Below are 23,737 nucleotides of genomic sequence, written 5' to 3'. Positions count from 1 at the left end.
AGTTGAACCAATTAGGTCTTTATGTTTAAGGATGGTTGAACCAATACCCATTAGAGTATCAATTATCCCATCTCCTTTATTTCGAAATTGATGACCTACACCTCGTTGTCTCTTAGGTTTATAGTATCCTCTACCCACATACCTTGTATAGTCTGGTGAAAGGAACATGCCCTCCCCTGTAATTATTTTATATTTTCCCAACTCGTGTTTTCTCACAATAACCATTATTTATTTATTGAAAAACTTCACGTAGGTGAATTCTGATGGATATAATTTCATCATTAAAGGATATCATACGATTATCTTGGTCGGTTATCCTAAAATTTACTCTGTATATGGTTTTTCCTGACACAGGTAAATAGACAAGATTTTTTGGTTCCATATTAAATTTATAACCAATCGGGGTTGAGTATGCACTGAATGAAAATATTGTATTTGTTCTTATTCCATCGTTATAAGCACCATCAATCAAATCACAATGAATTAATACTGAATTTATACCGGAGGATATTTGGATAACATTATCACTGTAAAACGTCCCGTTATTTTCAATCTTTTTTGAAGAGAAACCCAATAGCTCTCTAAACGAATTTTCAATCGTGAAATCAACTTTATAATTATTTTTAAGTTTAATAGTTGATTTTGAAGTGTGTTTTTGAATATCTATTACAATATTTTTTGGTTCATCACCTTTTTCTTTCATAAGGCGAGAGACTTCTGAAGATATTTGAGAAATCTCGTAAGCTCCAGGTGAAACGGTTATAGTTTTATATCCACTTCCTGGATTATAACTAAACTTGTTGTTTTTCTCTGTGATATTAAACAAGGTATTATAAGTTTCCATTGACAATAAAGATGCCTCATATGAGGTAAGGGGGTCAAGTTGTAGTGGGTAAGGGAATGAAGCTGTGTAATCGCTCGTTGTGAAATTAAAACTAAGAATTGTGCTTCTCATCTTATTTAATATCTAATAAAATATCTTTGTATTGACATTTATTAATTATTTTCATATTCATCAACTGATCTAAAATGGCTGAGGATTCATTAAAACAATTGTTGTTTCCAGCCTTCTTACTACCTAACAACAATAATAGCCTATTAACTAATTGTGATGGGTCATTTGGAAGAAAACTAACACCCGAACCAAGCTTACTTAAAGCATCAATAATATGTTTCTCCTTCTCATTCTTCTTACTTTTACCAGCAACAGAAACTCCATAATCAAGTGCATTTAACAACTCAATATATACCCTATCTTCCTCTCTTTCCATATCAAGTGGTTCCTCAAAATATTTTGAACCGCTGAATCCGGGGTTTGTTAGAAGAAACATTAATCTTGGAGTTAATTTAACATTTGGTTGAGTAGAACTCAAGAACATCAATTCATCATTAAATATCAATACCTTTTCTTCCACAAGATGAAACACTGCTGGTTCTTCTGTTGGAATGAGACCTGCTCTGGTTTTTGAACCCGCCGAATATTCATTGTTTTGAAGAGCTTCCACAACATAATTAGGGGGTTGATTTACCTGCTCAAGTTTCCGAAATAATCCCTCGTCATCATATTCTAATTCACCAAGTTCTTGTTTTGTTATCTGACTAAAATCTTTGAGCATTTGAAGTTTTTTCGGAGTAAATTCTACCGTGGGAACTGTAGGTGATTGTTGAGTTTTCAAAAGTGGTTTAAAGAATTTCTCTTGTTTTCTTTCAAAGGCTTCTTCACCAGTTAGTTTCTGTCTCCGTTTCTTCTTTATCTCTTCCTGTTGTTTAACAACTTTTGAAACTAATTGTTGATGTTCCTTAAACTTTCTTTCTCTTTCTTCGGTATTCATTTAGTATTGAAAAATATCATTTATTATCTCATCTTGTTTCACAACAATATATTTATATTTTCCAATCGTGTGTTTCATATAATTTTCAAATTCTTTTTTACTACATAACGTAGAGCAATTATCTCTCCAAAAATTATTTACATCTATTGAATTTAACTTAAATAAAATAAAAGTATTGGCATTGTTTCTTATTGAGCGTCGAGGGAGTTGAAAATATGATTGACTAAGATATATACAATTACAAGAAGAATGTCTCCCTCTTGTATAGTAGCTATCCATTACTGTTTGGTTTCTCTCATTAACACAATCATCAAAGATGACAAGGTTCTTTTTTGATTTATCTAAATCTTGAGGTGAAGGTATATCATCCGTATTATCACTGAGAATACAAGTTATGGGTTTCGATTTTGATTTCTGTGTATCACAAAATAATTGTATTATATCATCAATATTATAATCATTTAGTTTGTTTTGAAGTTTAAATAAACCGATAATGTCTTCCTTTTTAAGACCCGCATTAAAACCCTGTGAGAGTAGTTGATACTCGGGTTGAAAACTTGACTTTGTAAAAATTATTAAATTATCATAATCTAAAAAATTAGAACCAAGGAGCATCTTTAAAAGTAAACAGGTTTTTCCACATCCGCTTGAACCAACTATTAGACATCTCAATGAATTTGGAATGTTTTTATGGTTATTAAATTTTATCTTATTTTCCCAAACGGGTAAAAAATCATTCATTTATATATTTGGAAAACAAGTTATCCAACTTTTTTTGAGCTATTTGAGAAACTCTATATTTTATCCTGAGTTCGGGTTTAATTTCAAAATAATCCATTATTTTATTTATATAGTATCTTGTATTAACATTTCCATTAAAATTATTTTGAATAATAAATATCATTAAACCCTTATACATTTCCTCAATACAATTAGTCTCTTCCCTTGAAAGAAATGGTGTATTATCATCACAATACTTAACATTCATCTCTCTTATTAATCTTGTTAAGTAATTCATTTTTGGTTCTAATTTAAAAGAGTTATATATTTTTTTATATTTCTTATTATCATTAATTAAAATTAAATCACAGAAAATACATTGTTTATATGAATCCTCATCATTAAGCCCCACTCTATCACAAGCCGGACAATTCTCTAATTTATCATATGGAGAGTCTGGAAATTCTAAATATCCTTCAGAACTTATCATATTTATGTGGTAAATTTTTACTTAAACTAAACGCAAGTTTATTCATTAATAAATACAATGTTTCAAAGCACAAAAGACAAATTTCAATCAATCTCTACTTCGGTGGAAGATATAGAAAAATATGTCAAAGATGTTAAATTGAACAAAGATAAATATGGAAATTTTTGGGTAAAACCAGTTATGGAAAATAACATGAGCCCCTCTATTTCATTTAAAGGAAGAGCTCTAACTATACCTGGAAAGACATCCATTAAAGTAAATCTAACAAAAGTTTCTCCTCTACTCCTGGCAATTTATTCAAAGCTTGAAAAAGTGATTGACCACGATACTTTGAAAAAGAATGATAAGACCATTAATAATTCTAGAGGAGACATTTGTATTTTCTTTAATAATCCAAAGGGTGTAGATCTAAGTAAAATGAATGATGTTAATATTTCTGGTGAAATGTCATTTCGTTCTATGATAGTTAGAGATTATTTAAAGATAACTTTTGATATAAAAATTGTAGAGATTGAATCTGTTAATGAAAGAAAGTATGTAGATATTGATGGGAATATTTTTCTTGCTAATTAAATATGAGTCAATACAGCAGTGAAGATTTTACTATTTCATTGAACTCGGACGATAGTGATGATAGTATTTCATTGAACTTGGACGATGGTGATGATAGTATTTCATTGAACACAGATGATAGTTATGATACTAATAGTTTGTGCTCAAATGATAGTTATGAGAGTAGCTTTATTGATGACTCTGAGTATGATTCTGAGTATTCATGTGATAGTTATGACTTAGATGATTCTGAGTGAAAAAGTGTTTTAGTTTAAGCACAGCGATATATATAAAACGGAGCTGTAAAGCTCAAAAGTGTTTTATTTTAAGCACAGTGATATATATAAAACACCACGTTTTCTCACGCTATAAATATGGTTTATTGTGATACTTGCGAGAAGGAAGTAAAATATTATAAACAACATATTCTCACCGCAAAACATACATACAACATTTTAAACAAACTTTCCCCTCTTCCACCTGAAACAAAACACTGTTCTACATGTAATAAAAATATCCTCAAGAAAGGCTTCAAAATACATCTTAAAACAAATCTACATTTATCAAATTTTATCACAACTAAAAACTCTGATGGAGCATTCAAAGGACATATTAAAATAAGAGTCTTTAACTTCAAACCTCCTGAACCAGAGTCTATAGTTGATGCTGTAGAAATAGTTAAACCTGCTGTTCAAACGTTGATTGAAAAAACACTAAAGGAAATGAAACCACTTAAATTTTATATGGGAGTAAAATTAGAAATGACAAAGGATGAAGGAGTTATAGATGCACCATACATGAGAACTGAGCCACACTTTATATCTTCATATCAAGATTTTAAAACATCAGGAGTCTATGATGAACTTATTAAACAAGAGCAAGATGTGGATAATTCAATCGTAGGAAGTGGATTCAATATAGGAAAAATTATTTACATAGACATTCATATTCTTAAATCAGATCCTCTAAAAGCTTCTTCTTACATTGATTTACCCAGTGTTATCAAAAATAGAAAAGCAGTTATCAATATCAAAAATAAAGACAATAAATGTTTTCTCTGGTCTATTTTAGCACACTTACATCCTCCACATTTTCATGATGAAAGAGTATCTCATTATAAAAAATATGAGAATACATTAAATACGAAAGATCTAAAGTTTCCGATGACTTTAAATGATATTCCTAAATTTGAAAAGATGAATAATTTATCAGTTAATGTTTATGGTCTAACAGAAACAAACAACATTCAGGTTTTAAAGCTTTCTGACAATTGTAAACAAACTCATATTAATCTTCTATATTTTAATTCAGACGAAAATTCACATTATACATACATCAAAGATATTGCTAAATTAATAAAACCACAAGTCTGTAAGAGAACAAATAAAATATATATTTGTTTGCGTTGTCTTAACTTCTTCAATTCACAAGAAAGATTAGATAAACATTCAAATTATTGTGGCGAACATAAATCAACGGTAATCAATATGCCTAAAGAAGGCTCAAAGATCACATTCAAAGATGAAAATAAAAAGATCAAACATCCATTTGTTATATATGCTGATTTTGAAAGTATTTTAGAAAAAATTGATACTGCTTCTCAAGATCCAAAAGAATCATACACAAATAAATATCAAAAACATACTCCTTGTGGTTTTTGTTATTATATCAAATCATCCGTTGGTGATAAATATAACAAGTTAGAGATGTATAGAGGCTCAAATACCCCAGAGGAGTTTGTGAAACGACTAGAAAAAGACTGTGTTCGATTAACCAAGATAATGAGAGAAACCAATAAACCAATGTCCTTAACAAGTAAAGAAAAAAGGGAATTTATATAAAACAATGTCTGTCATATTTGTGAGGAGAAAATTGGTAAAGGTCTAAAGGTTAGAGACCATTGTCATCTCACTGGTAAATATAGAGGTCCGGCTCATCAAAGTTGTAATATTAATTATCAACTCCCCTCTTTCATTCCTGTCTTTCTTCATAACAACGCTCATTATGATACACATCTATTTATCAAGGAACTCTCAAAGACTTCTGGAAGTATCTCAGCAATTCCAAACACGGATCAGAAATACATTTCATTCACAAAAACAATTCACACATCTCCTATTACTCATATCAGATTTCTTGATACATTTAAATTCATGGCAAGTCCATTGGTTAACTTGGTTCAAAATCTAAAAGAGTTTCCATGTCTTTCAGAGTATTTTTTAGATAAAGATTTTCTAACACAAAAGGGAATTTACCCCTATGACTATATGGACTCATTTGAGAGATTCAATGAAACACAACTTCCTTCAAAAGAAAATTTCTATAACAAATTAAATAATAGTCATATATCTGATAAAGATTATGTACACGCACAAAATGTTTGGGAAAAATATAACATCAAGAATCTTGGCGAGTATCACGATTTGTATCTCAAAACTGATGTGCTTTTATTGGCCGATGTATTTGAAGCCTTTAGATCTGTTTGTCGCACTGGATATGGATTGGATCCTGCTCACTACTACACAGCACCTGGATTGGCCTGGAGTGCGATGTTGAAAATGACAAAACAAGATTTGGATTTGATAATCGATGTTGATATGCTTTTGATGATTGAAAAGGCAAAAAGAGGTGGAATTTCACAAGTCTGCTCGAGTAGATACGCAAAAGCAAATAACAAATATCTTCCAAATTATGATCCAACGAAAGAGAGTTCTTACTTGATGTACTATGACGCGAACAACCTGTATGGCTGGGCAATGTCTCAGGCTCTTCCTTATGGAAAACTTAGATGGGTAAAGGAAAAAGACTACAAAAACGTTTTACAAGATGTATGTATCTCTACACAAAAAGAATTGGATGAAGAAAAAGTTGGTTATTATTTTGAAATTGATTTAAAATATCCAGAGGAACTCCATAACCTACACAAAGATCTCCCATTTGCTTGTGAGAAAGAAAGTCCAAAGAAAGAATGGTTGAGTGATTATCAACGATCGTTTGATATAGGTGAATCAACAGAAAAATTACTTACTACATTATATAACAAGAAAAATTATGTTCTACACCAAAGAAATTTGCGACAATATTTATCAAAAGGTCTAAGAGTAGAGAAGATCCATAGGGTTCTAAAGTTCAATCAAAGTCATTGGTTAAAGGGGTACATTGATTTTAATACACAAAGAAGAACAGAGTCAAAAACAGATTTTGAGAAAGACTTTTATAAATTAATGAATAATGCGGTCTTTGGTAAGACTATGGAGAATGTGAGGAAAAGACAAAATATCAGACTATCAACATCTTGGGAACAAGCATCAAAATTAATTAATAGACCGAGTTTTACTCGAGCTGAGGTCTTTACTGAGAACTTTTGTGCGATCCATTTGATTAAAGAGAGTATTGAAATGAACAAACCTATTTATATTGGAACAACAATTCTTGATTTATCAAAGTCATTAATGTATGATTACTTTTATAATAACTTGAGGAAGAAATATCAAAATGATGTTAATCTACTTTATATGGATACAGATAGTTTTATTTTGAAAATTAATACCAACGATGTTTATTCAGACATGAAAAGAGACATTAATATCTATGACACGAGTAATTACAGTCCAGAGAGTGAGTTGTTCTCTTCTAAAAATAAAAAGGTGATTGGAAAGTTCAAGGATGAATTAGGAGGAAATGTTATGAGTGAATTTGTGGGATTGAGGTCAAAGGCTTATGCTTATAAATACATTGTGAATAACGTTGAAAAGACTGATAAGAAGTTAAAAGGTGTAAAGAAAAATGTTATTAAAGAAACAATAAACTTTAAGGATTATTATAACTGTTTAACAACAAAGAAAGAAGAGTTTAGAAAGATTAATGGAATAAGAAGTTATAAACATCAATTATATTCAGAAGAGATAAATAAGAAAGCATTGGGGGCTTTTGATGATAAGAGGTTTATTTTAGAAAATGGAATTGATAGTCTCCCTTATGGTTATATAAGTATATAAGTGATAAGATATATATAAGTGATAAGATATATATAAGTGATAAGATATACATAAGTGATAAGATATATATAAGTGATAAGATATATATAAGTGATAAGTTAAAAAGGGGGGTGGGGGGGTTGGGGATTTTAACGGGCTACCGCCGCCTTTTTTACTATTATATAAATGATAGAACCAAGTATCAACCAGACTAAAGAGTGGAGGTGTAATCAACCTTGGTATATAAATGGAAAACATAATGAATGTGAAAAATATCAAATAGGTATAATTGAAAAGGCAACTGGTAAAAAAGTTCACAAAACAAATAAGAGAATTAATTTAAATACCGGTGAATTGGGTAAAAAAGATGGAAATATTTTTGAGTGGACGGAAAACTTTGATGGTTGTCAGGAAAATATATACTTTAATTTAAAAATGGTATGTGGCACTGGAGGCGCTCAAATAAGAACATTGAGGGAGGTTTACCATTTTATCTTAGCTCAGTTAAAATATCTTAATAAAGAACCAAACTCAAACATATTTTTTGTTAATGTATTAGACGGTGAGGAGAGTTGTAGGAGAATTAAATTATTTCCCACACATAAACAAATATTTGTAGGGTCGTTGTTTGAGTGGGTTATATTCACCAGATGATATTAAGAGTAAAAGGTTAAAAGGTCCATGAGGTCAGAAGGATCACAGGTGTTTAAGTGGTCTAATGAATAAGGATAACATGTCAAAAGGTTAGAAGGTTCGTAAAGAACAGGGTGAGAGAAATATAGGTGTTTAGGGGCAATGAGGGAGGGAAAGAATTAATATGGAAGTGAATGGGTCAATGTTTGAGTGGGTCAAAGATTAATCTGCCAGATGATATGTAGAAGAAGGATGATAGGTCTATAAGAGAAAACAAATATTTGTAGTGTTTGAGTGGTCTAATGAACAACATTAAGGATAGGTACTACAGACAAAAGGTTCATAAAGATGAGGGTGGGAGAAATAGAGGTGTTTATGATTTTTGAAAAAGACAAGGGGGTAAATGACATTAGATAGGGATTTCCCATGTTAAACGGAGGTGTCCCAGAAGCAACATTATTACACTACTGTGGTGAGCCTTCTCCAATGAGCACTGCCCGTCACCTTCGCGCAACTACATACTACAACTACAACTCGTGAAAACTCTACAACTACAGCTACAGCTCACGTGTAGAAAGCTGCAACTTTCGCAACTACTACTCCTACTCTGCAACCTCGGGAGGCCCGCGAGGAACCTCAGCAGCCTGCGCCGAGGCCTTGACCAGCCCCCCCGGTGGCGTTTTTTCACGCGCACCGAGGCCGAGCACTGCACGAGCCTGCTCGGCGCTGCCAAGCGCGCCCGCGAACTACATGCATGCCTGTGCGAGTGCATTCTGGGGGGGGGGGGGGGCATGTAGCGGTTACCTTATTTAGACATAATCCACGGGCACGGGCTTTTGATTGTGTGGGCATGATGTGCGCGGTTGTTGAAGCCATGCATTACCTTATTTGGACATAATCCACGGGCACGGGATTTTGATTGTGTGGGCGTGACGTGCGCGCGGTTGTTGGAGCCACGCCCTCCGAAGAGGGTTTTGGCTTTATAAAAGCTGTATGAGTTCCGTTCGCGAGGACAGTGCGGAGGTTTTTCTGTTCGAATAAAGGAGCTTTGAACACCTACGAAATGGCCTCGTCTTCTCATCATCCGCAACTCCTAAAAAGTATTAATTAAGTCATATTAAGTATTGATAGAAGTATTAATATTAAGATATAAAGTGCTACAAGTATTAATTTTCTTGAAAGGCGTTTCTTGACTGTTCCATTGATTTTGCCAATGTGGAACACTTTCTTTGAATTGAGACAATCTCATAGTTTTGGAGTTTAGTTCACAATAACTTTTCTTATTTAAAAAAATTTTTATTTGGAATATTTAAGGGTGGCCTACCTGTTTGTGTAACATTTTACATCATAAATTCAATATTAAGTTGCCTGGAGGGCATTAAGTATCAACCGAAAAGGTAAACTAGCAATTCATGCAGAACAAACCAGGTAAATTACCTCCATCTTGAGGGTCATTATAGGGAATCAGCTGGATTTATCTCATTATCAGACAGTGACAGATAGATAATTCCCCTGAGAATCCAAATCCTTATGAAACACAAATACAGCTGAATTTAAGCCAAAGCTTCTGGCGTGCCCGTGTGGTGTCTTCGCCATCAGGCAACCGCTGCATCTGTGCTAATAGGATGAAGTGAACATCAGCTGTTCTTGTAACAAAGTTTTCTTTGATTTATCAAAGGAGAAATGAAGGACTGTATTTTACTTCCTGCACTTGGTAAAGGATTTCATTGCTAAGGAAACGTATATTTATGTGATGGTCAGAAAGAATATCTATTCTGTTAAAAAACAACAACAATATGATGAAAATGATGAACAATGAGAATATGTTGATCATGTCATTTACTCTTTAGATCCGATCTGGTGGCGAGCTGTTTGGCCCATTTTGTGGCACACACCCGCCGAAGGACATTCAGGCCTCAAGTAACGAAGTGGATATCGAGTTCCATTCAGATTCCTCAGGTCAACACAACGGCTGGGCATTTTCCTACACGGCTATAGGTCTGTAGGATTTGTAGAAATAAATATGGTTCAATTTCGATCTGGCCATTTGTTTACACTCATAAATAAACTTATACATACACAGGCAAAATAACCCATCCCCAGTGATGGGAAATGTGAATGGGCATTTGAAGTCCCGTCACTACCGGCGCCCTTCCTTCCCACATCCCACTGACTTTCAAGGCTTGCTCTGGACCTGCTCATGAGATCGAAGGGATTGTTCTAACCGTCTCTTTTGCCTCTGTGTTGTAGCCTATCTAATGCTTTTTCGAGTTCTCGGGTTTCTGGATTTTAATGCTGACTTCTATTGGCTGTAGTGTTAGACAGTCGTATGGTCGCGAGTCAATCCACTCTTTCTTTCTTTTTTTCAGATTTCGCTATAGATTTCGACATAATTATTTAGGCCTTGAGTTTCCATCGTCAAGTATCAGCTTTTAATAGAAAAGCATGAAAAAATGAATTTTGGAGCCATTTTACCTCATGTCCTGCAGAGCCTATTAGTTAATTATATCAGGTTAGTAAAACATTGCTCTTTCCTAAATTTTTCCTGATTTCACTCTATTTTTCGACATAATTATTTAGGCCACGAGTTCTGATCAGCAAATATGGAATCAGATTTCCAATATCAGCCTTTAATAAGTCTATACGATACATTATTCAATCTTGCCATTTAGCCAATCACATTGCACCGAGCCTCACACAGCCAAGCAGCATAAACCACAAATAATGGACAGCCATCTCTATCATATATATCTAAATATCTATAAAGCTCAGTTGACTTTTTGCTCCACCAAATAACAGCGAAACGGAGTTGAGTAAAAGGGTGAAAATTATACAGATGCTGTGATAAATAACTATCTCTGTCGGTTTGAATGTTTGAAAGAGAATAGACGTCTGGATCAATTTTTAAATTAAATTTAAATCCCGATTTATCTTTATATATATAAAAGAAAGTTTTTGCTTGTTTGTTTGTTTGTGTGTTTTTTGTTTGTTTGTTTGTTTGTCTGCGTGCGCTAATCTCCTGAACGGTGAAAGATAGGAGGAAACCTCTAATACAAAAAATGTCGGGATGGGCCCCAGGAAGGTTATAGGCTACGTGGCGAGGCCGGTCGAGGCCCACCTTGGCCGAGCTGGGCCCATTTCGCAATTAAAGGCTGAGCTGAATTATAGTAGTCAATCGTCTGCAGCCGCGAGTAAAAGCTGAATAATAGTAGTAAATTCATTCAAAAGGAACCCGCGCAACGCCGGGTGCTTTCGGCTAGTATATATATATATAAACACGAGTTGTCTGTGTGTGTGTCTGCATTTTATTCAGAGATGGCTGAACGGATCTTCATCAAACTTCCAGAGGTTCATCAGTCAGTGTCTGGGGGTGTTTTACGCAAAAAAAAAAGTTCTTTTTTTTGGAGTTAAAAAAAAAAATTATAAAAAATAAATCGCTCTATAGTGCCGAAGCCTTTTAAAATTAATGACAGTTATATATAAGTACACATTCGCATAAATAAATACAAAAGAATTACCAGGCATTTGAATACAAATAAACCAAACAATTCCGAAAGTGTACGAATTTGGTAGTCTGGCTTCTTCCTCTTCCTGATCGGCATCACACTAAACTCAGAAACATGAGCCACATTCACTCAGAAACGTGAGCCACATTCACTCAGAAACGTGAGCCACTCCCCTTCCTCTCCTGCCTCCCCCCTCCCCTCCCCTTTCCCCTCCTCCCCCCTTTCCCCACACTTCCCCCTCCTTCCCCCCTCCTTCCCCCTCCCATTCCCCCCTCCCCTTCCCCCCTCCCCTCCCCTCCCTCCCCCTCCCCCCTCCGCTCCACCTCCCCTCCCCTTTAAGATATAAATTCTCTGTAAAAGAGCTTCCACTTCTGACTGCTCCCCTTCCCCCTCCCCCCACCCTTCCCTCCTCCTTCCTGCTCTCCTTCCTCCCCTCCCCTCCCCCTCCCGTCTCCCCTCCCCTCCCCTCCCCTTCCCCCCTCCCTTCCCCTACCCCTCTCCCCCCTCCCCTCCCCTTCCATCCTCCCCCCCCCTCCCCTTCCCCCCTCCCCTCCTCTCCCCTTCCCACCTCCCCTCCCCTTTAAGATATAAATTCTCTGTAAAAGAGGTTCCACTTCTGACTGCTCCCCTACCCCCCTCCCCTCCCCTTTCACGCCTCCCCCCCACCCATCCCCCCCCCCCATTCCCTCCCCTCCCCCCCCCCGTCCCCTCCCCTCCCCCGCCCGGCAACGCCGGGTACATCTGCCAGTATATAAATAAACGCGAGTTGTCTGTGTGTGTGTCCGCATTTTATTCAGAGATCGCTTAACGGATCTTCATCAAACTTCCAGAGGTTCATCAGTGAGTGCCTGGTAGTGTTTTAGGCTAAAAAAAAAATTGGAAAAAAAAGGTTCGTTTTTTTGGAGTTAAAAAAAAACAAAAAAACGCTCGATAGTGCCGAAGCCTTTTTAAATGAATGACAGTTATATACAAGTACACATTCGTGTAAATAAATACAAAACAAGTACAGATACATTCAAAGTACACCGACCCAATGCCAAATAATTAAATATCCTACAGCATGGCATTCCCGGGTGCCTCCGATGCCCGGCAATACCGCAGTGCAGCTCATCGAGACTGCATTGGGAGGGAGAGGTGTACAATAATTGATTGATTAATTGTATAATTAAAATCAATAAAAGATTATCACAAAATATTTTCTTAATCAATTGGCTAATAGCGTAACTAAACCACCAGTGCTTCATCCGCAGATGTATCTTTTATAAATTTAATAAAATAAGTCATTAATAAAAAAATAAATAATTAATTGATTAATCAATAAATAATTCATCGATTAAATGATTAATCAATAAATCAAAAATATCCTTGCTGCCACAACACTTGGTCACTGTCATGTCCAAATATTAGCTTCCGGGCTCAAAAGGTGCCTGAGATATTGGCCAAATGAGAAAGAAAATAAATAAATGATTAATAATGAAAATAAATAAATAATAATCATTAAAAAATTAAATGATTAATCAATTCGGTCCTAGAACACATAAACCACCACCATTTCATCAGAATCTGTAACTCAAAAAAAGAAGATAAATTTTTTAGTCATTAATCGAAAAATTAAATAATTAATCGATTAATTGATTAATTAAGAAATCAAAAATAGCCTTTGCAGCCAAATCACCTGGTCATTGGCATGTCCAAATATCAGCTTCCCAGCTAAAAAGGTACCTGAGATAATGACACCCAGAAGAGAAAGGAAATAAATAAGTACTTAATTAATCGATAATAATTAGGGAGCTAATCAATAAATTGATTAATCAAAAAATGCAGTTTTTCACAAAGTACTTGCTCACTATTGTGCCAAAATTTCAGCTTCCTAGCTCAAAGGATGGCTGAGATATAGCCCGGACAAACAAGAAAGCAAGAAAACAATCAAACAAACAAACAAACAACCAGAGTGAAAACTGAGTACTCCCTTTCAGCATGCGTCATTGCCGAGCCCTCTTCGGTGCCCGGCAATGATGACATGCAGCGCCTGGAGATGGCATAGGAAAGGTGCGGTGTACAACAATTACCAGACATTTGAATACAAATAAATCAAACAATTCCGGAAGTGTACAAATTTGGTAGTATGGCTTCTTCTTCTTCCAGATCGGCATCACACTAAACTCAGAAACATGAGCCACATTCACTCATAAATGTGAGCCACATTTACTCAGAAACGTGAGCCACTCCCCTTCCTCTCCTGCCTCCCCCATCCCCTCCCCTTTCCCCTCCTCCCCCTACCCCCCACCCCCTCTCCCCGCCCTTCCCCCCTCCTTCCCTCCTCCTTCCCCCTCCCTTTCACCCCTCCCCTCCCTTCCTCTCCCCCTCCCCCTCCCCCCTCCCCTCTCCCCCTTTCCCCTTCTCCCCCCCATTCCCTCCTCCCCTCCCTTTAAGATATAAATTCTCTGTAAAAGAGCTTCCACTTCTGACTGCTCCCTTTCCCCCTCTCCCCACCCTTCACTCCTCCTTCCCCCCTCCCCTTCCTCCCTTCCCCTCCCCTCCCCTCATCCTCCCCCTCCCCCTCCCATCTCCCCCCCTCCCCTTCCCCCCTCCCCTTTAAGATATAAATTCTCCATAAAAGAGCTTCCACTTCTGACTGCTCCCCTAACCCCCTTCCCTCCTCTTCCCCCCCCCCCCTCCCTTCCCCTTCCCTCCCCTCCCCTCCCCTCCACCTCCCATACCCTCCCCCTCTCCTCCCCCCGTTCCCCGCCCCTCCCCTCCCCTCCCCCCCCTCCCCTCCCCCCCCGTCCCTCTCCCCCACCCGGCAACGCCGGGTACTTCTGCTAGTATATATATATACAGTCACGTGAAAAAGTAAGGACACCCCATGTCAAGTTTTGACTTTTTCAACATATTTCAACATACAGCTATTTGATCTTCATTTCAACAATATTGATAGATAAAGGTGATATAATGTAACACATATCATGAAACATTTACATTTTGTAGTCCATTGTATAATTTAAATAAACATAAATGCAAATTTCGCATGTGGAAAAAGTAAGTACACCCCTACATTTATCACTACTTCAAATACCTAAAATTAGAATCAGGTGCACCAGCTCAGGTGCAAATGATTAGAACATCGTTGGAGAGGATCTTGGAGGAATCTGTCTTATTTAAACCTCAGACATTTAGCTTGGTTTGCACTTTTTTGTTGAAGTGTGCGGCGTCACTATGCCGAGATCAAAAGAGCTCTCTCAGGCCTTCAGAAAGAAGGTTATAGATGCCTACGAGTCTGGGAAGGGATTTAAAAAGATCTCCAAACAATTTGAAATCAATCATTCGACTGTACGGAAGATCATCTACAAGTGGAGAAGATCCCAAACAACTGCCAACTTGTTCAGGCCAGGCTGCCCCAGCAAGTTCAGCCCGAGAGCAGACCGCAACATGCTGAAAGAAGTCTCTAAGAACCCTAGAAGGTCATCACGGGACCTACAGGTAGCTCTTGCCACTGTTGATGTCAAAGTACACGAGTCTACCATGAGAAAGAGGCTGCACAAATTTGATCTACATGGGAGGTGTGCCAGGAGGAAACCTTTGCTGTCCAGAAAGAACATCAGGGCAAGACTAAAGTTTGCCAATGAACACCGACGCAAAGACCAGCACTTCTGGAACAATGTGCTCTGCACAGATGAGTCAAAGGTAGAGCTATTTGGCCACAGTACCAGAAGACATGTTTGGCGAAAACCAAAGACAGCATTTGACCACAAGAACCTGATACCAACTGTAAAGCATGGTGGTGGAAATATTATGCTTTGGGGCGGCTTTGCTGCATCAGGGTCTGGGCAGCTCACCATCATATAATCCAATATGAATTCTTCATTGAACCAGAGGGTGCTTGAGGATAATGTGAGCCCATTGTCGGAAAGTTGAAGCTCAACCGAAGGTAGACCTTGCAACAATGCAATGTGTTGCAATGCAACATTGTCGTGTTGACCCTAAGCATACTAGTAAATCCCCCAAGGAATGGCTGAAAAGAAAGAAATGGAGGGTTCTGGAATGGCCAAGTCAAAGCCCGGATCTAAATCCCATCGAGATATTGTGGGGGGATTTGAAACGAGCTGTGCATGCAAGAAACCCCTCAAACATCGCACAGCTGAAACCATTCTGCATGGAGGAGTGGGCAAAAATTTCTCCCAGTCGATGTCAGAGACTGGTAGACAGTTATAAGAAACGCCGACAAGAGGTTGTTTCTGCCAAAGGGGGCAATACCACATATTAGAGCCAAGGGTGTACTTACTTTTTCCACATGCGAAATTTGCATTTATGTTTATTTAAATTATACAATGGACTCCAAAATGTAAATGTTTCATGATGTTTGTTATATTATATCACCTTTATCTATCAATATTGTTGAAATGAAGATCAAATAGCCTTATGTTGAAATATGTTGAAAAAGTCAAAACTTTACATGGGGTGTACTTACTTTTTCACGTGACTGTATATATGCATGCATGCATATATGTATGTATATTTATATATATATATATATATAATATATATATATATATATATATAATTATATATACAGACTTGGCATTTAAGATGGAATTTTTTTTTTTCTTGACTTGGGTATACTTTCTTAACTCAGTGTATCAATCTGGTGAGTTTCTTTCACACTTTGGTGATTTATTTGTTAAAAGAACCATGTCACTGATTGTCTGTCGCAGCAAGAAGTCAACAACAGGATTACATCACAGGTGGAGTGGCAAAATGTGCGGACAGGTGCATTTGATGATTGGCTTCACAGTCGGGTATACAAGGGTTGTTGCGTTCTGTATTACTGGAAAACAACTGCTGCACGTTTCCAAAATTTATTGCCGCTTCCTCTGGAGATGGTCCGTCAACTCGACAATGCTGTTTGTCATGGAGTGGTGGCTTTACTAAATTACGGCATGAAAGAGCGTGCTATTGCTCGGCAGTATGGCATCACTCAAGGTCAGGTGTCAAAGATCCTGAAACGAAATGCTCAGAGGGGTGTCCCTACTCCAGTATCGAGGCCAGGACGTCCCCGCAGAACCACAAGGAGGGATGATCGCCAGCTGCACCGGTTAGTCCGCAATGGCCGTACCAAGTCAGCTAATCGGCTTAGGGCTGAGTGGCAGCAACTGACAAATGTGCCTGTATCCAGAAGGCTAGTCAACCAACGACTGGTTCAAGCAGGCTATCGTGCCAGGCGTCACCTGAGAAAGCCACGCCTGACCAGACAACACCGCCAGCGCCGATTGCAGTGGGCCAGAGATCACCGTCAATGCCAGCCAGGACACTGGAATCACGTGATCTTCAGTGACGAGTCTAGATTTCTGGTCTATCGTCAAGATGGCCGCGTCCGAGTGCGCAGACAAGTGCATGAAGCCTAGAACAAAGATTGTATAGTGCCAAGAGTCCAAGCTGGAGGTGGTGGGGTGACCGTTTGGGCTGCTTTTTATGCAGGGGGCAAAACTGACCTGGTTGTTCTGAATGGAAACCTGAACCAGTTCAAGTACATGGCCATTCTGGAAGAAACATTGCTTCCATTTACTCATGCAGCCTTTCGAGGAAACTTTGTCTTCCAAGATGACAATGCACAGCCTCATCGTGCTCGCATGATCCAACACTTTCTTGCTGACCGTGGTGTAGAGCATATGGAGTGGCCTGCCATGTCCCTGGATATGAATCCGATAGAGAACTTGTGGGCAGAATTAATGCGTCAAATCGACCACTTGGACCAGCAGCCGACCTCTGTGCGTGAATTGCAGCAGGCTATTGTCACTGCATGGCAAGCGATTCCTGTCCAAACCTTGGCAAATCTCGTGAACAGCATGCCTCAACGTGTACGTGCTCTCCTGAATGCTCGTGGGGGTTACACGAAGTACTGAACTGTATTTTTACTGTCCGTAACCCCAGTCGTAATTTAACTCTTGTTTTTGTTGAAAATTTTTTTGGCTAATGTGCAAAATAAAGAGATACTTCTGGAAAACGTACAGAAGTTTAACACAGTACTGTCCATGAATTGAGTTCGATATCAGTTTACATCACTTTCAAGGATCATTTTATTTGCTTCGAAATGTCAAATGAGGTTTTTGTTTCTTTTAAAGGCCACATCAACAAAATCTAGAATAATTTCAACATAATTCCAATGAACTTTTGGTTCTAAGACATCTTGAAAAGTAAGTTCACCCCCACAAAAAAAATATTCCATATTAAATGCCAAGTCTGTATATATATATATATATTTATTTATTTATTTATATTTATATACATACATACACAAATACATACATATTATAAAGCAGTACTCTACATTACTTTTCAAGATATTCTACAGCTTTGGTTTGGACACACTGATCCTGATGAATGAACATCACTCCCATTCACAAGAAGGGTTCAAAAACAGATCCTCTCAACTGCAATCCAACCAGCTTACTTCCAATTATAAACAAAGTAATGCAATGTATCATCGTTGTGGATGATATTTGGCCATCCGTTCAGATTCTGTTACTCAACTTCGGATATGTTGCTGCTCCTCTCCAAACAATGGTTGGAGGTCACAAGTCTCAAAACAGTTGCCAACCTGGACATATCTCAGCCACTCAACAGTCTAGCATCCTGCTCTGCTTGCCAGTTTATTTGCCTGTGGCATAGGAAGTCTCTGGTGTTGGGCTAGCGGCTAGGGTGCTGGCTTAGGATCCTAGGATCCTGGGTTCGAAATCCCGGTCAATCGCTGAATTAACGGCAGGGGGGTTGACAGCCTGTCATACCTTCCGAGGTTGGCAAATTGAGTACCAGTTCACTGGTAATTCCCTGCTTGTCGTTAAAAGGTGGCAAAAAGGGTTGGCGTCAGGAAGGGCATCTGGCCGTAAAACATTGCTTCAAAAAGGGGACCGAAAAACAACAACAACCACAGTTCCCGAAAAAGGCCAACCCCCGCTTGCGGGGAAAAATGGCCTCTAAAGGTGTTTTTTTTTTTTTTTGTTTGTTGTTTTTTTTATAGGAGGGGCCTGTATTTCTAAAATACATAAACGAACTCTCCAATATGCCCTGAGAAAACCCCTCTTCCTCTTTGCAGATGACTATATTGTGTTGTAAAGTAGTACTCTATTCTACTGAGATGCAGACAGCAGCTGCCTCAATCTCTACTGATCTAGAATTGATTAAATACACATCCGACAAATGGAATGTGTCTGTCTAACTTGGCAAATAACACAGCCTCACCTTGTTACTCCAGATGGATTACCAAATTAATCCACCTATGTATTTCCAAATTAACCACTCAGAGGTTCAGTATCATCAACTTCTAGGCCTTCACCGTTAGCCACAGCCTCCCCTAGGGTGACCACATCCCAAAGCGAACCTCCAAAAGCCATTCTCCTATTTCCAAATGATTCCTTGAAGAAAAGTCAGAGCTACTCACAGCCAACAAGGCCTTTGTCACCCAATAGAGTACTGCTCTCACCTACTCGTTGATGCCCCTACATCACATCTCTCTGTCTTCTGGATTATATATGAAATCTAAAGCTCTCAACATTATTGGAATCTCCCCGATGAGGCAGAAGCACAAGGCCAATGCTCTGATCACATCACAGAGTTTGGTGGATTCTGTTTTTTACACTCTCCTCCAATCTCCAATCTGGTTGCAGAAACTACCTTATGCAAAACGAAGTGAGATGTGTTTTTCAATTTTATCTTCCTTCAATAAATAAGAGAATAGCATTTCTCACCAATATATCATTGTATATCTCAGTACATAGAATTGTGCTTGCACTCGGCTCTTGATGATACCTGCGTTCTTGCATCCAATTTCGAGAATATTATGTTTGATTAATCACATCAACCAATCATAAACATTCTCAACTTCAAGACAAATTGAAGTCTCACAAACTGGAGGTTCTTGGAAGTATTGTTACGTTTGTGTAGGGTAGATGAAAGAATGCCATCGGAGAGATAGGAATGTATAATTAATAGCATGGACTGTGTGACGCGTATGAGAAATCTTGATGTACAGTAAGTAAGGAAACTGTAACCTAAGGCTGTTTAAATGTTCTTCATATGGGGGGTGAAGATATGCTAATTAGTGGTAGGGTTTAAGGATAATTTCCCCAGTGCGTGCTTTCCCTCTGTCATCTTTCCCTTCCGTTTTGAACCTCCTTTAAACAACAACAACCGCCAACTACAAGCCAAGCAGGTTCTCGGATTTAGCCCCACCCTCAATGGACCTCATAGGCAAAAGGTCCCGCCCACGAACGAGGCGAAAAATCAAGGGGGCGGTCAGAAGGCCGTCAGGCCATGCCACGAGGGACGTGATTGGGCCGTAGGACGTGGGCGGGGCGAACTGGGAGGGAAACGAGCCAATTGGCTCTAGAGAGGAAGAGGAGGAGTCGGTCTCTCTCTTCTCAGAGAAGAAGGCTGCGCCATTGTTTCAATTTGCGCTGAGGTAGTTTTTGGTGCGTGCTTTTGAGAGCAAGGAGATCTTTGCTGCGGTGGCGGCTATTGAAGTAGGTTTTGGCGACTGCTGGGCTTGGGGAGGGCTGAAGGCCATGTTGTTTGCCACAAGGATGAGGACGTGGAGCAAAGGACGGCCGTCTTTACTACTAGCCCCGTGATTCTGGGTGCCTTCAATGCCCGGGCTTTACGGCGCCTCAGTCGCCATCTTGTGCACTCCGGCGCAGGAGGCATTAGACCTGACCATCACCACCACTGTTACAAAAAGACCCATCACCACCACTGTTACAAAAGTTACAAAAAGACAGCTAAGTGCATCCACAAAAAGGGAACATTTTATATTTATTATCTTTTCCGCTGTGTGTTTTTGCGACTTAGTGGAGGGTCCCTCAAAATATAATTTTAGTTTTACTTCAACCTTTATTTCCATTCACAATTTATGTTCATTAAACTATTTGATTGTTGAATTTACTGTGGTGTTTGCATGTTTTGTGGGTTCGGGAATAAACCCGTGTTTTTCCGTTCAGGTAAACACCTCACATCCTTACAATGTCGCGTGCGTGATAACCGCCATATTTGGGTGCTGCCTCAGGAGTTAAAACGGTTCGGCTATTTGTCCAAGGCTGGTCTTAACTAGCCACAGACACGACAGCATTATGACATGATTTGTGTACTGCAGTCTTTAAGTATATAATTAAATTAAAATAAAACAAAGATTGCAAAAGTCTTAAGCAACTTGCAACCTGGTGAGTGCTCTAAAAGAAACTTGAAGGCGATTTGTGTTATAGAGTGTTCAAATATATAATTCAATTTAAATAAAGGTTTAGAGGTTTATAGGTGTATAAATAAAACAAACACGAATTCTACCGCCAATTTTTCTAGCGGCTATTACATCACCCGATCTGATATATTTCATTAGTTATTTGTGCCTGTTGTTTGTGTCCTTTATGACATCCTTAAAAACAGCATGTTTCCTGTTTGAAATGATTTTCCATTTTGTTTGACTGTCAGGCAGACAGAGTAAAAAAATATTATCTCTCTCCTCCCTGCACATGTGCGGTCGGGATTAATTCCAAGCCAAGGTACGTTAAAACAATAGATAGGACTTATCTTCTTATTAACGTTCCGATTCGTGTTCAAAATATAACGGTCGATTTAAATACGTTGTTCCTCGATCACAAACTGATCATCATAAACTGATAAGATGGACAGACGGACAGACAAACCGACGGACATGAACCGATTGCTTAACTGGCCCCACTTTTCACTTTGCGTGTGCAGGGCAATTATGTTGGGCACAGTCATCAGTGGTCTAGCATTTGTCAGTTGTCAGTGAATCAGTCATGAGTAATCTATCGTCAGGCGGTTATCAGTACTCCGTCCAGTGTGTTGACTAATATGACCTCCAGCCATTTCTGTCATGAACCTACCTTATACATATCCGGAAGTTTAAATTCATCTTGTCTTTGTTGTTCTCCATCCATTTATGGCGTTGCTGTGCTTATGCTATTTTTCTTCCACTTTTCCTTCCAACAATACTTTATATAATTCCTATTACGTCTTAGCACATTGTGCAAGGATGTTAATTACTTTTCTTGATAATTTCTACTGGACTTCTCTTCACACCACATACAGTATATTCAATAACTCGATGTTAGTCTTCCTCTTCTAAACTCTGTCGCATTTTCCATTGTCATCTCTAACTTATCACAAATAAGCATAATTATAAACTTCCTGTAGTTTCTCACTATTCACTAATATTGTTGCTTTTGGTACAACATTCGTTTTACTAATGACTCGTTTTCTTCCTGCTATTCATTCTCAGACGAAACTCTTCACTCCTCTCGTTTCATGATATTTTGCAGTTCCTGGGACAATTTAATCAGAAGTAGAGCCATCAGCATGGTGTAGGTTATTGAGATCGATACCGCCAATCATTGCACCTTTCAACTCACAAAGCTCCTTGAATAACTTTTCTGTTTGAAAAGAAAAGAGACAAGACAATATAGTACCCATCCTTATCTCCCTCCTCTTTTAAATTGTATCAATGAGACTAAAGCGCGGCGTTACGGCAAGGAGGAAGCGGACAACGCGGTAATTTGTAAGAGTCTTTATTCAAGAGCTCACTGTAACACTGAGCTGCTCAGGGCTGCGCGCCCCGTGTATATCGTGAGGCCACGCCTCTCTCCCGGGCGTGGCCCACCCCCACTTGGTGTGCGGGGTGATGTCACCATGTCAGTGCTTTCGTGTCCGCCACACGCGCCCCCCCCCAGAATCCCCGCGCACCTAAAGGGTCAGTTTGCGGGGAAAACGGATGACCCGGCCGAAGCGCCCCCTGGCGACTGGCGGCGTCTGGGATGCAGGGATGTCATCTGGGATGCCTCCGGCTGCCCCTGGGATGGGTGCAGGACCGGGGGGCGGCGTGGCGGCGGGGCTGGGCGGTGCCGGGGGTCCGCCCGCAGGGGGGGGGGGCCCGACGCGGGGGTCAGGCCACTGGCGGTGGATGGTCCACGTCGAGGTGGGCCGGCTTGAGGCGGTCCACAGAAACGCGGTCAGGAGTACCGCCGATGTCCAGGGTGAAGTGCTTCACCCCGGTCTCCCGCACGCGGAAAGGCCCGTCGTACGGGGGCCGCAGTGGTGTCCGGTGGGCATTGTGGCGGATGAAGACGTACTCCGCCGTGCGAAGCTCCGGGGCGACGTGCGTCGGTGGGTGCCCGTGGCGTGCCGTTGGCACCGGGGCGAACCTCTGGGCGGTCTCCTGCAAAGCGGAAAAGTCACCATGGTGCCATGGAGTCGGGGAGGAACTCGCCTGGCACCCGCAGCGGTTGCCCGAAGACCAACTCCGCCGCGGATGCGCACAGGTCCTCCTTGGGTGCTGTCCGGAGGCCCAGCAGGACCCAGGGGAGCCTGTCGACCCAGCCGCCATCGCGGAGGGTGGCCCGGAGCGCGGCCTTCAATGAGCGGTGAAATCGCTCACACAGGCCGTTAGCCTGGGGGTGGTAGGCCGTGGTTCGGTGCAGCCGGACCCGGAGCCCCTGCGCGACCGCCCCCCAGAGCTCCGAGGTGAACTGGGGGCCGCGGTCGGACGAGATGTCTGAGGGGGCGCCGAACCGGGCGACCCAGGTGGCGATGAAAGCCTGCGCGACGTCCGCCGCCGTCGTCGAGACCTCCTATTCTCTCTCTACTTATTGCAACATTCTGTCCCCGATATCAATTGTCACTTATTCTGATGTTTTTCCTTCGACAATTAATAATTTTTGTCTGCTATACCTTATCAAAAGCCTTGCCTTCCGATCATGCCTTGCTTCGAAAATGTAACTTTCCTCTATACTTGCAGGGAAAGCCTGCCCGATGCCATTGGCCCCGTTGAATGGCTCGCTCTTTCCACTCCAGGAAAACTATTTCTTTATGGATCAGGTGATCTTCACCTGTAACTCTGGGTTTGAGTTGGTCAAGGTAAGTCATCGTTCTTCCTCATTCTTTTTCTGTCTTGCATTCTCAGGTGACAATGTATTTCATCCCCTATCTATTCTAATTCACTTCCTTTATGATGCACTTTCTTAC

General features: G+C 39.6%; 1 protein-coding gene across 1 annotated transcript in view; it reads left to right on the top strand.

The window, feature by feature from the left end:
• Positions 1-23,737, top strand: part of LOC137425049 (mannan-binding lectin serine protease 1) — a gene marked incomplete at its 5' end in the record, with an annotated part of 114,556 nt that overhangs the window by 30,820 nt on the left and 59,999 nt on the right. Inside the window, 2 exons of the mRNA XM_078775287.1 lie at positions 10,055-10,202; positions 23,511-23,629. Of these exons, the coding sequence (XP_078631413.1) occupies positions 10,055-10,202; positions 23,511-23,629 (267 nt within the window). The remainder of the gene's footprint in view (positions 1-10,054; positions 10,203-23,510; positions 23,630-23,737) is intronic.

Source organism: Myxine glutinosa, chromosome 4 (genome assembly GCF_964187855.1).
Source record: "Myxine glutinosa chromosome 4, kmMyxGlut1.1, whole genome shotgun sequence".
Classification (NCBI taxonomy): domain Eukaryota; kingdom Metazoa; phylum Chordata; class Myxini; order Myxiniformes; family Myxinidae; genus Myxine; species Myxine glutinosa.
Note: the sequence above shows the minus strand (reverse complement) of the source record. Positions and strands in the feature narration are given on the sequence as shown.